A 17,702-nucleotide genomic window follows, 5' to 3' on the forward strand; every position below is an offset into this window, starting at 1 on the left:
TAAAATGAAGGGATTGAACTAGATCTCTAAAGGACTAAAATGTTCTCTTTCTGCTCTATGAATAAGTGAGATAGAAGACTACTACTTTTGATAATTCACAATTCTATAATATTTTAAAATTTACTGAGTGTTTTCTTCACAAGATTCTGGAGGAATATTATCCTGGTTGTATAGAAAAGAAAACTGAGGCCCAGCGAAGTGATTTGCCCAGGGTTACAAAGCTGACAAGTGACAGAAACAGAACTGCATCTCTGACCTCCTGATTTTAAAATCCAACACTTTCTGCCACATTAAGGCAATAACTCAGTGGAATGGATTTGTACATGTTCTATACTGGAGTATTACACCACTGCACTTTTAATGAGTAGTCTGGAATATAGACTGCAGAGCCCCTCCCTAACCTTTTCTGTTAAGTTATAAATTCTAACAGTGTTCTTTAATTTAGGACTCCAAGTAAGTACCTTAGAGATGTCCTGTAGTTCATCCTCTGGCCTACAAGGAAGATTATTAAACTGAAAAGGTCCTTAGAGGTAACACAACCCAACTTCCTTCTTCTGTAGATGAAATTTTTAAGGCCTTGGGAGTTTAAATGACTTATCTAAGGTCATATAGTTTTTCAAGTATCATGATAGTGAATAGAAGTCAGGTTACCTGAGTCCCAGGTTACCTGAGGCCTAGGATTCTTTCACTTAAACAAAACTGCCTTCAGATAGGTAGGCATGGAGAGTACCATGTCTGGCACCTTTAAATATAGTATCTTTTTAAAGAAACTCAAGTGTTCAGCTTAACTCAGTTTGTTGTAACAGTACACCTTTATTGTTGGAGAGGGAAATGTGAGAAGGTCCAGGGTACAGAAGAAGGGGCCAAGGCCCAGAGACTGCAGTATGTCCAGCGATGGGTTTTGGAGCTCTTTATAAGTTTGTATTAGTTGTTTCACTTGATCCTCACTTACAGTGTTATAACGTCAGTAGTGCCAGTATATATCTCCGTCTTATAGGTGAGAGAACTGAGACTTTGAGTTGCTTGAGGTCATAATAGGTTAAGTGGCAAAGGTGGTACTTGACTTTAAATCCAGAGTTCGTCCACCCCAGGGCTTGCTCCTTTGCTTATTGAGACATGGTGCTCCCATCATCGCCAGCTATTAGGGAGATGAAAGTGCAATAGTGTTTTTGTGGACTAGTGTCTTTCCTTTGTTTAGTTATGTTGCTGTCTTAACCGCTAGCACAGTTCTTTGGAGGTCGTAGTTATAATAAAATGTGAAGGCCAGGCATGTAGGTAAGAGGTGTCCCAGAAGAGCTAATTTTATCATCTTTGGCCTTTTATCCTTGATTGCTACCTGTAGTTTTAGGGTTATCCCAACAACAGAATTCTCTTTCCTTAGGTCAAGTTTCACCCAGAAAGTGCAGACAAGTGTTTTTCATGTGCAGAAAGTAAATGGTTCAGTGAAGTGAGTCAAAAACAAAGTTCTTTTTGCAGCACAATAATCCTATTTGGCAGATAACCCAAGGCTGAAAAAGGGGACTTGACTTTCCCAAGGGCACATTGACAGTAAGAAACCTGAGTTGAACTCAAGTCCTTAGACTCCAAATTTATTGTTTTTTCTACTATGTTATGTGATAATAGGTCCTACTTATTTAGCACTTTATGGGCTATAGAGGGTCATCCTCACATCCTTTTTAGGGAAAGAGAAAGAGTGTGATTATTATTTCCATTTTACAGATGAAGAATCTGAGCTTGAGGTGTCGTAACTTACCTGTTCTTGGCCAAACAGCCATGTGACATGACAGCTGACTCTCAAAGCCAGGTTTTATGACTCCAAGTGCAGTAACCTTTCCATTACATGCCTTAAGCAAGTGCTAATGGAAATACCATTATACCGGAAATCTTAGTATAATAAAAAAGACTAAGCCCTGGCTGATGTCCTACCTAATTAGTTTAAGCAGTATTCTCTATGACCCAATTTGGGTACTACAAAAGTATTTGTAGTCTCCTAACATTTGCTATAATGACATTTAACTAATAGCCTGAACCTTGCCTTCTCTGCCCCCTCACCTGAGCTGTTCTGCTTCAGTCCTCTTCAAGCCGAAGTCATCTGTTTCCCAAATCACAATTATTCTGGCTCAGTTCTCCTCAATCCTAAATCCCACCTCTGCCCCACTCCCAACCCAGAAAGAGCCATTCTGGCTTTGTCTCTCTCCTCTAAACTGCTCTGGTTTTGCAGGCAAACTTTCTTGCCTTTATCCTCCTTCCTCTTAAAACCCTTATGCTCCTATCAGAGCGATTAGGAAAAAAATAGCAATTTAAAAGTATCAGGAGAGTGCCTAAGTAAATTGGGAGGAGGAGTATTCTTAGCAAATGCAATAATTTTTGAAGTAAGTTTATCTCCTTTGCTTTCTCCTAGATCAGGGATGGGGAACTTGTGTCCCTCTAGGTCCTCAAGTGCAGCCCTTTGACTGAATCCAAACTTCACAGAACAAATTCCCTTAATAAAAGTTTTTGTTTCATGAAACTTAGACTCAATCAAAAGGCTGCATCCCTATTTGCCAAGACAAACCCAGGGCCTATATGAACATAACTATGACACACTTTTCACGCGAATAAAATCAGATCTAAATAAATGGAAAAATATCAGTTGCTCATGGTTAGGCCAAGCTAGTATAATAAAAATGACAATTTTACCTAAATTAATCTATCTATTCAGTGCCATACCAATCGAACTACCAAAAAATTATTTTACTGAGCTGGACAAAATAATAACAAAATTCATCTGGAAAAACAAGAGGTCTAGAATATCTAGGGTATTAATGAAAAAAAATGCTAGAGAAGGTGGTCTAGCCATACCAGAACTGTACTACAGAGCAGCAGTCATCAAAACTACCTGGTACTGGTTAAGAAACAGGGGTGTGGATCAGTGGAATAGGATAGGTACACAAGTAGGAGAAATCAACAAGTTTAGCAATCTACTCTTTGATAAACCCAAAGAGGTCAGCTTCTGGGCTAATAATTCACTATTTCACAAAAACTGTTGGGAAAATTGGAAAATGGTAGGGCAGAAACTGGGCATAGACCAATATCTTACACCATATACCAAAATAAAGTCAAAATGGGTTCATGATTTAGGAGTAAAAGCTGATAATACAAGTAATTTGGGAAAGCAAGGAATAGTTTACTTATCAGATTTATGGAAAAGTAAAGAATTCATGACCCAACAAGAGATAGAGAGCATTACAAAATGCAAAATGGATAATTTTGATTATGTCAAATTGAAATGTTTTTGTACAAAAAAAGCCAATGCAACAAAAATTAGGAGGGAAGCAGAAAATTGGGAGAAAATCTTTGCAACTAGTATCTCTGATAAAGGCCTTATTTCTAAAATATACAGGGAACTGAGCCAAATATATAGGAATACAAGCCATTCCCCAATTGAGAAATGGTCAAAGGATATGAACAGTCAGTTTTCAGAGGAAGAAATTAAAGCTGTCTATAGGCATATGAAAAAATGCTCTGGATCACTACTGATTAGAGAAATGCAAATCAAAACAACTCTTAGATACCACATCTCTCCTGTCAGATTGCCTAAAATAACAAAACAGGAAAATGATAAATGCTGGAAAGGATGTGGGGAAATTGGAATATTGTTACATTGCTGGTGGAGTTGTGAGCTGATCCAGCCATTTTGGAGAGCAATTTGGAACTATGCCCAAAGGGCTATAAAAATGTTCATACCCTTTGACCCAGCAATACCACTAATAGGGTTGTATCCCAAAGAAATCACACAAGCGGGAAAAGGACCCATATGTACAAGGATATTTATAGCGGCTCTTTTTGTGGTAGCCAAGAATTGGAAATCAAAGGGATGCCCATCAATTGGGGAATGGCTGAACAAGCTGTGGTATATGAAGGTAATGGAATACTATTGTGCCATAAGAAATGGGGATGATACGGACTTCGTAACAACCTGGAAAAACCTACACGACATAATGCTGAGTGAGCAGAGCAGAGCCAGGAGAACATTGTACACAACCACAGATATATGGATTCCGTGAGGACCAACCCTGACATGCTTCGCTCTTCTCAGCAACATAAGGTGCAAGGACAACTCCAGGGGACTCACGATGGAGAATGCTATCCTCATCCAGAGAAAGAACTGTGAAGTTTGAGTACAGATTGAGGCGCACTACATGCTCGCCTTTTTTTCTTCTCTTTTGTTTTTGTTTCTGGGTTGTTTTTTTGGTTTTTTTTGGTTCTGTATCTTCTTTCTCATGATTCATTCCACTGGGCATAATTCTTCTCCACAACTTGACTAGTGTATAAATTAATTCAATGAGAAGTTATACATGGTAGTTATATGAGATTCCATGCCGTCTTGGGGAGGGAGGGGGGAGGGGAGAAAATCTGGAACTCAAAATTATGTAGAACTGTGTGTGATAAACTAAAAATAAAAAATAAAATAAAAATTTTTAAAAAATTAAAAAAAAAAAGGCTGCATCCAAGGACCTAGAAGACCACATGTGACCTCAAGCCTGGTTTCCTACCCCTGTACCTAGATCTACTGAAATGCTAAAAAGAGGAACAGTAGGCTTATATTCATTTTAGGGAGGTTGATGAAACAAATGGGGCTCACAGAAGCCCTCTGAAGGATTTATAGAAGAAAGATATTTGAGAGCCATGGTTTTCTTCAAGCTTTTACTCTCACAGTCTGATAAGATGAAAAATAGTACTAAGGTTCAGGTGTGGGTTAAGAGAAAAAGGTTGTTTCAAGAAACCTAAAAACGTCTTCAGCCAATCTAGTTTGGGGAATAGCTTAAACTTTATTTATTAGTGGAAACTGATGGTCAGATTTCCAAGACTGGTATGTGACAGAGTGTGTGTGTGTGTGTGTGTGTGTGTGTGTGTGTGTGGGTATTCGGATCTAGTTAATTCAACAAATATTTACCGAGTGACAAATAATGGGATTTTACTAGATATTATGTGCTAGGCAGTATTCTTGGTATTGTTTGTTTAAGAAGGACAATAAAATGGTAAATAGGACCTCTATTCCGTATCCAAATTTTGGAACTCATAATCTAGTAGGGAAGATGGGAAGTGGGCATGAGGAACCATACTATAAGGTATGAGGTCATGGGATTTAGAGCCAGAAGGGTCTTTAGAGATAATCTTGTCCATTCTACTTTATTTTACAGTTTAGGAAAACTGATAATCTAGTTCAAAGGAAGATGAGATTCTTTCTAAACGGGAATATTTAGGAAAGCTTCTCAATGAAATGACTTGCTTCTTCATTGAGCTTTGAAGAATTAGCTAGGAAATGGGTTGCAGAACTGGGAAAAGTCAGAGGAGGAGAGCAAAAGCATATATAGGTAGAAAACCATAGGACGTAATCATGATACAGCTTTGTTTAAATATCTTCATCTTGCCCCTCTTTTTCAAGCATAAGTACTGAACCTCCTCCTCAGCTTGGCTTTTAAAACCCTTCACAGTCTAGCTCCAGTTTAACCTTTCCAGACTTAATGAATATTTTTCCTAAAGCATTCTACATTCTACCTCTATTGACCTGCTTGCTGTCCCCAAAGTCAGCATTTCGTCTCTGCTGTTTTTGTGAGTCTGCATAGGCTTTAGCTCTTAGAATCCCTAGCTTTCTTTAAAGCTTAAGTCATATGCCTTTCCCTATGGGAAGTTCTTCTCGCTCCCATTAGTTGTTTGTGCTTACTTCCTCTTAAAATTATTATGTATGTATCAGTTTATGTCTTATAGTTCTCTCATAGAATGTATGGCCTCAAGGTCAATGACTTTTTCATTTTGTCTTTGTATCCCCAGCATGTAGTACAGTATCTCACATGGAGCAGGTGCTTAATAAATGTTTGTTAGATTGTTGGATAAAGGTAGGGATATCTTTTTCTGTACTAGATAAAACACCTATCACAAATGTGGATACTTAATGCCAAGTGGTAATTATGATTAAAAACTAAAATAGTCACCCAGGTCTTAGCCTAGTGAAGAAAGCTCAACCGAAATAGTATAACTAAACAGCTGTTGTTGAATCCTTGACAACAGTAGACCCATAAAAAATAACTCACTAATATAATGGGGCTTTTGGATTTATGAAATACTAACTCCTCTGTTTGGCTGTTAAAGCCTTTCATGAACTGTTCCCAGCCCTGTCTTTGCAACCTTGTTATAAGTTATTCCCCTTCCCACATTCTATGGTCTAGCCAAATAGTCTTTCTCTTTGTTTCTTACACATGGCACTCCATCTCCCCATCTTTATTTCTTTGCATATGCCAGGAATGCACTCCCTTTTCACCTGTGCACTTCCCTTAGGTCTCTGCCTTAAGAATACTTCAAGACTTCAAGACTCAGATCAAGCACCAACTTCTACATGAAACCTTTCTTGATTCCCCCAAATGCTTAATGCCCTTTCCATGTACCTTGTATTTATTCTCTGTGTGTGTGTGTGTGTGTGTGTGTAATCCCTCCCAATAGAGTATAAACTCCTTGAAAGCAGGGATTGTTTCATTTTTTTTGTCTTTATATCCCTAGCATTTAGCACAGTGCCTGGCACATAGTAGGCCTTTAATAAATGCTATTTATTGATTTGCACAGCATTTTCTTCCTAACAACCTGTAATGTAGTTGAGGCTTCCTTCTGCTACATTAGGCTATGGGATAGAAATGACACTGATCTATAAATCAATCAAAAAGCATTTTTGTTATCTGAATCTCCTGTAGGAAGATCCTCTGTCCTTAGTGCTGGTACCAGTTGGCAAAGTTAACCCAAGTGTTGCTTGATATTTTTCTCTTTCCTTCCTTGCTGCTGCAGACTAACTTTAACAATTGGACCTCATGAATCAAAGGCCCTGAGTCTGCAGGCTGCCACAGCTCCCACCTTTTCACCATGGACCAAGATTATGAAAGGCGTCTTCTTCGACAGATCAACATCCAGAATGAAAACACAATGCCTTGTGTAAGTTGTCCATTTGTACTCCAGTCTGACTTTACCAAATGTCTGCACACCAACCTGGTCCTGGGCTAGAAACCATAAACCAAAATCCATAAAAATCACAAAGTAAATCCAGGAGAGTAATTAATATGGATAATATAAAGGGGAAACGAGCAATGAAAATATTTCCTACAAGCAAACAAATGGTTGAGAAAGGGATGTGGGAATGTTGAGTCCCACAGGAGAGCCATGTGAAACTTCTTCATGAGTTACTGAGGAAGGTCTCAACATAGCTGCCGAAAGTAGAGAAATGGCAGAAAATCAGTCATCCACTTACTACTGTGAACATATGGCATGAAACACTATCAGTCATGTTCGGTACTGTGGGAGTGGGAGTGAGGTATATATAAGCAGTATAAGATATGTCATCTTTCCAAGACTGCCTAGAATCCTAGATTTAGAAGAGACCCCACAGGTCAAATAGCTGAGCAGATTTTCTATACTTGCCTTTGCCAACATAAATCCTGTCAATAGCATCCCTGACAAACAAATTTGCTCTTACCTTGAAGACCTTTAGTGAGGGAAAACCACTATCCACTGAGGCAACCCATTTCATTTTTTGGATAGCCAATTGGTAGGAAGTTTTTTCCTTACATTAAACTATTAATAGCTATATCTTTAACTTCTAACCCATCTGAAGTTCCAGGTATAGTTCTGGGAGCCTCATTTGAGAAAGGACATTAACAGGCTGGAGCATGTCTAGAGTTAGATGCTTAGAATGATGAAAGGACTAGAGAATAGGCCATCTAAGCACTAATTGAACAAACTAGAGATGCTTAGCCTAAAGAAGAAAAGATTTGGGGGAACTGGGTGGGGGAGGGGAACGGATCATGATAGCTCTTTTCAAGTATTTGAAGAGTCGTGATGTGGAAAGTTAGACTTATTCTCTTTAATCTGAGAGGCTACAGCCTATTTGCTGAAAGGCAGATTTTGGCTTGATAAAATGGTAGCTATACTGAAGAGTGTGCTACCTAAGTAGATTCTCTGTCACTGGAATTCTATAAGCAGAGACTAAATGACCGTCAGAATGTTTTAGAAATGATTCATTTTCAGGTATGGTTGGACTAGATGATTTCTGAGATCTCTTCTAACTCTAAAGATTTTGTGATTCTGAGGCTATTGCACTACCTTTTGGCAAGTAATTTCTTCTCTCTAGTCTTCAGATTCAACATTTGGGAAATGAAGGAGTTGTTAGATTAAATAATCTCTCCCGGGCTCTTGCAACTCTAATATTCTATGATCCTCTCTCTAGCTAGAGGTAAGGTAGTGACAGCTTGTGTGATATGATATTGGGAACAGAGAGTAAAGGAGTGATACAGGAGATGTCTTAGAGAATCATCTCTTAAGCACTACCAGAAATCTGGGAAAGTAGAAAACCATGTTTTATCTAAAATTTGTGTTTAACTAGCATGGAGCTCTATAAGCAGTGGATGCTTTGTAAATGTTTTTAAATTGAAGTGAAGATGACATTTTGTACATTTTTTTGTTCAAGGAAACTTTCTGGTGGCTATTTTTGGAGAGCCATTTAAAATTTTGATTCCTAAACTTATTCCTTTAACTTTGTTTCTTTGGTGGTCTTATGTTTTCAGAGCCCATAAATCCTTACCTGTTTCCCCTAAATCTTTTTTCCTGCCTTTCTTCTGGCTTTTGATTGCCCCCATTTTCATTTTCACAGCAGCATATGGTGACTTAAAAGAAGTTTAGAGGCTGCTTATCTTTGCTTTGACTCAAATTAACTAGGTCTGTTCCAGGCTCACAAACAGCATTAATTTTTATAGTGACAGTATACCTTATAGTATCCTGAAAGATGATTGAAAATAATTTTCTTCCAAGGTCTTGTCAGATCATTGTTGTTTTCTTTGTATTGTGGTAGCTCGTTGAATCATAGATTCTCCATTAGAGTAGGTGTCTCAGAGTTCATCTAGTCCATCTCCTCCATGAAACACAAATTCTTCTATAGTGTCCCTGTCATGTGATTCAGCTGCTTCTGGGAAATTTACTATATTTGTTCCACTTTCTAACTACTGAACTCTCCTGATTCTACTTATGCTAAACATGAAGAAACTGAGGCTGACATCCTACTCACATGGAGAATAAGTGACAGAGCCAGTACATGAAGCCAGCTTTCCTAAAGGCATCAATGTAACATGCTGATTTTTCTGAGGGTTTTTGTCAGGGTTTTCCAAAATTGGGCCCCTATATAAAGTTTGAGAGACTAAAGAAAAGATGGCCTTTATAGCCATACCTAACTTTTGCTGGGGCAGATAAGAAATAGAGAAAAGAAAGAATATCAGAACTTGTTTTCTTATGGATGAAAAAATGCTTAAGTGGAGGGGCTTTGAAAGTATTTGACGTGTGTGTGTGTGTGTGTGTGTGTGTGTGTGTGTAGTGGACTTTGTAGGGCATTTGTCTTTATATCTGAGAGGACCTCACCTGAACTTTGACCACTCTGTTAACTATAGAAACACTGGTTCTCAACATAGAAAAAGGGAATTAGAATTTCTTATTCTCTCTCAGTTATTTAGCTTTTAAATCTGAGACTAAAGGGCAACACTGATTTCAGAAACTGTAGTCACCATCTTAGTTCTCAAGCCAAAGGTTTTGTGTACAATGAGTCTAGTTCTTCAGCCAGCTTTTAACAGACTGTGTCTAAACTTTTGTGTGGTGGCTTTAACTGTGCACTAGGGCAAGAAGAGATCCCAGAGCAAACACAGACCTGACACTGTGTAGGAAGCAGAAACAGGTGCCACCTAGCAGCTCTGTTACTCTGTACCCCTGATCTGGGTCACAGATCAGCATGGACTGAAGAGATTTGCGCCTTGAGGTGACAGATCAGGGAAGGAGCATTTGTGGATCTGAAGTTTTGTACTGAGCGAGGAGCACAAACAGAAGCAAGAAGCAACTCTTTTTGGCTCTGTTCCTGGAACTGGCCAGTCAGAAGCCTACAGCTTAACAAGATGGGAACCTCCGATCAAGGATTCCTGCATTTCTTTGGCTGCAAACCTTCTAGCTTGCTGATGGTGCCTGAGGCCAGCAGTAGTCTACTGGAACTCAAACTGAGGCAACCCACAGTTGTTTTGCCCACTCCCAAAATGGGATCAGGAGCTTGCAGAGCTCAAACTAGAAGAGTAGTGATGACATTTTGCCCTAGATCAGATATCTTTGGGATCATTAAAAGCTTGCAGACCCCCAGCCTGAGCCACCCCTGAAATCTTTGGAGAACACAGCTTTCAATCTGTACAGAAGGCAGCAAAACCCAAGAGAATGCAAACTAGAACCAAGCAAGGCTAGATATTCTTTCCAGAAGTGTAGCGTCTGGCCCTAATAGAATATTTCAATTTAAGAAGTAAGGCTAGAAGAATGAGTAACCAAATAAAAAAAGATTCCCACCATGAAGAGCAGAATTCCTGGAAGAAATTATACAAAAGGCTTTTTTTTAAGAGCTTTTAAAATGATTTTATAAGAGAAATGAGAACATTTGAGGAAAGATTTGGAAAATGAGAGCCCAAGCCAAGACGGCAGAATAAGAAGAGAGAAAGGGGAGAAAACAAACATTTATTAAGCACCTACCATGTGCCCATCGCTGTGCTAAGCACTTTACAAATATCTCATCTGATTTCCAAAACAACCTTATGAGGTAGATGTTATTATTACCCCTATTTTGCAGTTGAGAAAGCTGAGGCAAACAGAGGACTTGCATGGAGTCACACAGCTAGTGTAGTGTCTCAAGACGAATTTGAACTCAGATCTTCCAGACTCCAGGCCCAGCACTCAATTCACTGTAGTAAATGAAAAAGATAACTAATTTCATCTCATACCTTGCAAATTAGCGTAGATGACAAAAGATGGGAATAGCCACACTGGTGTATTGTTAGTACACCTTCCACACCATCTCTAATAAGAATACCAGACCAGTTAGTAATTGGGAATTCAAAGGACAAACCACAATGGGTCATCTTTCCAGTCCAAGATAACAACTTTAACCTATAAGCATTTGACCAGGGTAGAAACTATGAAGCAACTGGGCCAGGATCACAGGCTCAGTGCACAGAGCTGCTAGCTAAGAAAGCAGTGCACAGTTGACAAGAACTGATCACAGGCTCAGTCCCAGGCTTAAGTCAGCAACATGGGGTCTTTCAAAGGTCTAGGAGTATGGACTTAGAACCCAGAACTCTGAATTAGGCCAACAGTGTGGGGACACCCTGAGCTGATCACAGACTTGTTCGTAGTCCCAGGCCAGCAATTGTCCTTGGGGGTGTGGAGCAAGGAATCAGTGTCCAGAGCCCTCAGCATGAGACACCGGGATCTCCCAAAGGATCTGAGATTGCAGGCTTAGCCCCCCAGAGCTCTCAGCTAGGCCAGCAACATTTAGGTTGCCCAGAGAGATCATTGGAAGAACGGATAAACAAAAAGAGCAGTTATGTTAGGGATGTCTAAGGCACAAACCAACAGGAGAACAACTCCAAAATGCTTGCAAGCAAAGCTGCAAAGAAAAACACAGATTAGATTTCTTTGAAGACAAATTCAATTTCTTTGAAGAAATGATGCAGAAATTTTTTAAATTTAAAATATTATAAATGAAATGAATGATAGAAAAGAATAGAAAAAACATAAGAGCAAAGGAGAAGAAATTTAAAAAGAGAAAATTTAACTGCTTAGGTCAGGAGGTACAAAACCAGTCCATGAGACAACAAGAAATATTAAAACAAAGTCAAAAGATTGAAAGAAAAAAAGGTAGATCATATAAAACAAAATTGACCTGGGAAATAGTTTAAGGAAAGAGAGTTTAAAACTCAAAATACTATTTGAAAGCCATGCCCCCCCAAAAAAAGCCTACCTATCAAATTTTAAGAAATTATGAAAGAAAACTGCTCACATTTCTTAGTATCAGGTACTTCCTAAAAGAAACCCCAAAAGGAAAACTCCTAGGAATATCATTGCAAAAATCCAGAGCTTACAAGTCAAACAAAAATTAACAAGCAGCCAAGAAGAAAAGAATCCAAGTACCGAGGAGCCATAGTCAGATTCACACAAGATTTAGCAGCCATCACTTTAGAAAAATGGAAAGTATAGGATAAGATATTCTAGAACTCAAAAGACATGGGCTTAACAGCCAAGAATAACTTATCCATCAAAACTAAGTATAATCTGGGGGTAGGGGTAGAGGTTGGGGGAATAAAGCCTTACTGAAATAGAGAACATTAGGCGTTCCTAATGCTGAAAAGAAACTTTGAAATACAAACACCAGGAGTAAAGAGAAACATTAAAGGGGTTGTATGGGGAGAGCTGTTTTTATTGTTTTGGCATTCTTAAAAAGTTACTTTCTCTTACTGGGATTCTTTTGTCCCAGCACTGACATGCTATGAATCTGTGCTATGAAGAGCATTTCTTTGTGGTTTTAGGTAAAGTATTTTTTCTCCACACAACATCTTCAACACGAGCTTTCTTAACTATCGAAAGTAACCAGAAAAAAACTGCTTTTCTCTCAACAGCCTAAGCAGTGCCCCAGACTTCCTTTTGGATTTCAAAAGTTGCTTCCTCTGCAAAAACAGTGCAGATAAACAGCATTGCTTAAATTAAATAGTCCACTGCAGCAACTATGTACTCTCAGTCATGTGGTCATGGTCAGAGACAGTTTTAGGCAGGAGTAATGTCTACATCATAATGAAAGAGGTGGGGTTTTTTAGTTGGTTTATTTGTTTAGTTTTGATACAGTTAGCTCCATGGATAAAGTATTCAAAATTATGATTCTTACCTCTCAGAAGGAGTTTACAGATGGTGCATTTAGTCTTCAACAAAATTTTTTTAAAATAACTGTACAAAGTACTTGTGAGATTGGTTCTTACCCTGTAAATACTTATACTCAAATAGAGGAGAGAATAAATATAACTGTATAGCACAAGGCAGTATATCATATGTACCAAGTGTATGTTATAGATAAAAAGTCTATAGCAGGTCAAAGTAGAGAAATCACTTCCATTTGAGATGATTGGAGACTTCATACATGAGGTAGCAGCTGAACTTGGCCTTGAAAGTTGGGGAAGTGTAGCTGCCTAATGAATTTTTATTGAATTAATTTTAATCAGAGGGCCAGAATTCAAATCCTGACTCTCTGTTACCTCTGTGACCTTAAGGAACTTGGTTTCTCCATGCTTTAGTTTCCTTACCTATGAAGTAAGGGTGTTGAAATAGATAACTTCTAAGGCCTTTTATTAGCCCTCTAATCCTATGAAAATTCATCAGATGCTTGGGGAGGGCAACATTCCATTCATAGGGAGCAAAGGCGAAAAAGCAAGGAGATCCCTAAATATGGTGCTTTAGGAAACAACCCAGAGTTATTCATCTAGGTGTGTCTTCTACTTCCTAGTCATGTTACTCTGACCTCACAACCTGTTTTCCCTCTCTGAGCTTCAGTTGTTTCATCTGTTAATGGGGATGATAATGCTTACACAGCCTACTTCCCAAGGTGATTGTGAGGAAAACTCTTCATAAATTAGAAATAGTACTATTAATAGTAATTTTTCTGCCCACTGACTCAGATTTCATAATTCCAGGTTGCTGAGATGAGGCGAACTTTGACACCTTCCAATTCGCCCATGTCTTCTCCCAGCAAACATGGAGACCGTTTTATACCTTCTAGAGCTGGAGCCAACTGGAGCATTAATTTCCATAGAATAAATGTAAGTGGTACAAGAGCTTTGGGAAAATCACAAGCAGAAGATATGGTATTATTGATTACTGCATGCCTGGGGTCAGTAATAAGCAACAGTTGAACCAGGATAAAAGAAGATGGATTTTTATTTGGATTTACTTCTAAATATTTGCTGTGTTGTAATATAGACTTTATAGCCTAGAATAGGACAGAGGCAGAAAAAAAAATTCAGTGACTGAACTGGTGGGTGTTTTACAGTTGTTTTATCACTTGTTGCTGTTTTCAGCGTTGGATGCCTTTGGATAATCATACAGCCACTGGGAGTGTTATCCTTCACTCTTAATAAATTAGCTGAAATAATAGCCAGAAACCACAACGCATAAATAGATTAAATGGAAAAAGGGAGATAAATTCACACTATTATCTTTTCCTCTTCTCTATCTCAGGAAAATGAGAAATCACCCAGTCAGAATCGGAAAGCAAAAGATGCCACTTCAGATAACGGCAAAGGTTAGAAACTTAATCTTCACCTTGGCTCTTTGGTTCCCATCATGTGCAAGAAAGCATCTGTAGCAGATATGCCACCAGTGAAAGAAAACATCGTGAATCTTTGAGTTTTGCCTTTCACCCTGGAAGGGAGGTTTTCTTTCCTCTTTACTTTTGGCCGTAGCACTTATATCATCTTATGTTTATACAGATGGCCTAGCCTACTCGGCCTTGTTAAAGAATGAGCTACTAGGAGCTGGGATTGAGAAAGTCCAGGATCCTCAGACAGAGGATAGAAGGCTACAGCCCTCCACGCCAGAGAAAAAGAGCCTATTCACAGTAAGTTCAGGCAGCAGCAGTGACTAAGTCTGTTGTCTTGCTCTATGGCTTTACCATGGTTAAAGGAGGGAAAAAAATCTAGACTTAGACATTGTAGAATGTCTGAATAAATAACCATTTATTAAGTACCCACCACATGCCAGGCACTGTGCTAGGTGCTGGGCATATAAATATATACAATTGTACAATAGGTTTTGTCCTATAGGAGATTGTATTTTAGTAGAGGAAGATAAAAACCATGTAGGTAAGTAGTAATGAAGTTTGATCTAGGCAGTCTCAGGGATTTTTGAATGGAACCAAAGTATAGTAGAATGTCATTCCCCTTCCTGTAATTGATTTGATTGGGGGGGGGGGGCGGGAAGGTGTCACTGACAGGAGGGAAAGGGAAGAATGTGGAGGTTACCATAGTGGCATGGCAGATATCAAGATGTCTCTGATAGATCAGCTCTGGCATCCTCAGTCTGTGAAGCACAGACTGAGAGAGCTTAAATAGACTGGCTTAGGTGAGCTTGTACTCACTCATACCAGTCCAGACAGCTTAGTAGATTACCTCCCAGAGGGAATTTGTCTGCACACTCCCCAAGCTGAGTGGAGCTGTTGGTGAGCCATATTTCGCCTTATAGATGGAAGCCCTAGGACAGAGGGTTAATGGGCAAAGTGTCACCTTTTTCAGTTCAGTTCAATGCCCACAAGGTGCTTGCATTTTATAAGAATGATACTGTATGCATACAGAAAGGAAATACAAGATAATCTGAGGAGAGGGGTTGGGGAGGAAAGGGCAGGGGGGTGGTGAGACTTGGCAAACATGGCACCTAAGTTCATGAGGCCTGGAAGGAAGAAAAGGATTCTGAGGGGCAGTGTATTCTAGACAGATAACTTCTGCAAATGCAAAGAGGTGGGAGATGGAATGTCAGGTTTAAGGAGTAGCTATGAGTTCAGTTTCACTCAAATGTTGAATGTGAGATAAGGCTGAAAAGGCACATTAGAACCACATTGTAGGAGGCTGGGTGTTTAAAGCCTAGGTGAACGGTTCGGGGCTTTTCCTAGAGGCTAGTGGGAAACCATCAGAGATTCTTGAGCCTGAGAAGGACATAGTAAGCGTTATTCCATTCTCCCATAGCTGGAAAGTGACAAGATCTTGAGTATATGTAGCAGCTGTGTCTCATAAGGAGACATCACCATCTTCTGTGGTCTCCACGGCAGTGAAACAGACTTAAGCAAATAAAAAGGCATCACTTCCAACTCTTCTTCTTCAGTGCATATAGGCATGCTTTTCCTGCATCAGAGTTGCTTGCAGTCATAGAATATAGAATGTTAGAGCTAGGAGGAGAAGTCTTTGAAATCATACAATTCAGTTACTTAGTTTTATACGTGGAGATGCTGAGGCCCACATGGGGAAGTGACTTGCAAATGGTCACATGGTAAGTTAGTGGCATAGCCAGGACCAGCACTCAGGTCGTGAACTGTCAAGCCAATGCCCTTTTTGCAGTAGCACACCTCTTATGGTAGGAGGCTTGACACTCCACAGTCATGTCACACCCCTCTGGGATTTTCTTCTTTCTCTGCCCTTCTGACAGACCTGAAGGTGATGATTTGGTGCCGATTGGTGTCCTCCTTTGCAAAATTAGGGGGTTAGTTAGAATATGGGAGAGGTAGGGGGGCAGCTAGGTGGCACAGTGAGTAGAGCACTGGCCCTGGAGTCAGGAGGACCTGAGTTCAAATCCAGCCTCAGACACTTGACACATATACTAGCTGTGTGACCTTGGGCAAGTCACTCAACCCCAATTGCCCTGCCAAAACAAAACAAAAGAATATGGGAGAGGGCTGTAAGGATCTCCTTTATTAGGTCTGTTATAGCATTGCCATCATCTGACATTGTATGTTATGGGATGTGTATAGGAACACCTTTTCTGATTTCAAGATGCTTACATTCAATCACATTACATTGACAGTAATTGAAAACAACTGGTATGTTTGTCAGCTATAGCATAGCTTCTATGAAATGGACTTAGTTTCTATTTGCTTTGTTTCTCTTTTGTAGTTTTGTTTGTTTGATAATCTTCCAGATCTGTAAGACTTGGTGGTTTTTTGTTGTATATTTTCCTTCTCTAATTTCAAATTTCCTTCTTCAGTACTCCCTCAGCACCAAGCGCTCAAGTCCTGATGATGGCAATGAAGTTTCTCCATATTCTTTATCCCCAGTCAGCAACAAAAGGTACAGTGCCATTCTGCATCCAGAAAGTAAGGTTATTATCAGTCACCCCACAGGCATTCCCCAAGTGATGCCTGGGTTCTAGGCAAAGGGGCCAAATTCCACTGACTGGTTTGTTGATGACTGTACTACATAACAGAGAGCCTTAAGTGCCAGGCTGAAGTATTTAGACTTGAACAGTTGGCAAAAGGAGAGCCATTAGAGGGTCCTCAGCAGTGATAGGAAACTCTGAGTCTCTATTTCATACTGCTTTAAAGTGTATGATAAGTTGCACACATTACTCTCACACCTCCTAAAAAACCACTTTGTTCAGTTAGGTCACTTGTGGGGTCGCGAGTATTTTTGCTTGTTTCATTTTTGTTTTTTTTAATCAACAAAAAGCAAGCAGCATCATACATCCTCTACAAGTCAGTCTGTAGTGTGACTGTAGAGGTAGAAAATCATGCGCAGAAGTCTACCTGTTCCTTTAACACATTTTCTTCAATGAGGCAGGAATAGATTTTTATAGAGATAAGATAGAGGTGGCATGTTAGATGCTAATGTCCATCCTCTTCATTGCCCTTTTTTGGGGGGACCGTGAGGGTTTATCATATGTGATCTTTTACCAGTTCATCAATTGTCTTCCTTTGAGATATCTTGAAGATTATCTCCTTCATACTTCCTAAATTGTCACCTAGATCAGGGTTTTGTTCTGTTCTATTATTAGGAATTAGCTTTTCTTTTGTCTGTGTTTTCTCAAGTGTTAGAGTCAAAACGTGATGCTTCCACTGTCATCGATAATGATAGTAGACCACTGTAGTTATGGCTGACAAATGTGTTACATTTTGCATCTTATTCTTCAAATCCTGGTTTAAATTAATAAGTAGTTTTGAGATGATCTGGCTTAGTTGGGTCTCATCTCAAGCTTTCTGCTGGTTTGATTTTTCTTCCACTGCCTTTCTCTTTTTTTAAAATAATAATGTTCATAATTGTCTTAATAGTCTTCTAATGAGTTTATATTCTAAATTGGTCTTGGCT

General features: G+C 39.3%; 1 protein-coding gene across 1 annotated transcript in view; it reads left to right on the top strand.

Annotated features, from left to right (window-relative positions):
- Positions 1-17,702, top strand: part of FZR1 (fizzy and cell division cycle 20 related 1) — a 72,219-nt gene that overhangs the window by 27,316 nt on the left and 27,201 nt on the right. The window contains exons 2-6 of the mRNA XM_036759323.1: positions 6,817-6,960; positions 13,551-13,676; positions 14,095-14,158; positions 14,346-14,473; positions 16,606-16,688. Coding sequence (XP_036615218.1) covers positions 6,892-6,960; positions 13,551-13,676; positions 14,095-14,158; positions 14,346-14,473; positions 16,606-16,688 — 470 coding nt within the window. The 5' untranslated portion in view covers positions 6,817-6,891. The remainder of the gene's footprint in view (positions 1-6,816; positions 6,961-13,550; positions 13,677-14,094; positions 14,159-14,345; positions 14,474-16,605; positions 16,689-17,702) is intronic.

This window comes from Trichosurus vulpecula, chromosome 1 (genome assembly GCF_011100635.1).
Source record: "Trichosurus vulpecula isolate mTriVul1 chromosome 1, mTriVul1.pri, whole genome shotgun sequence".
Classification (NCBI taxonomy): domain Eukaryota; kingdom Metazoa; phylum Chordata; class Mammalia; order Diprotodontia; family Phalangeridae; genus Trichosurus; species Trichosurus vulpecula.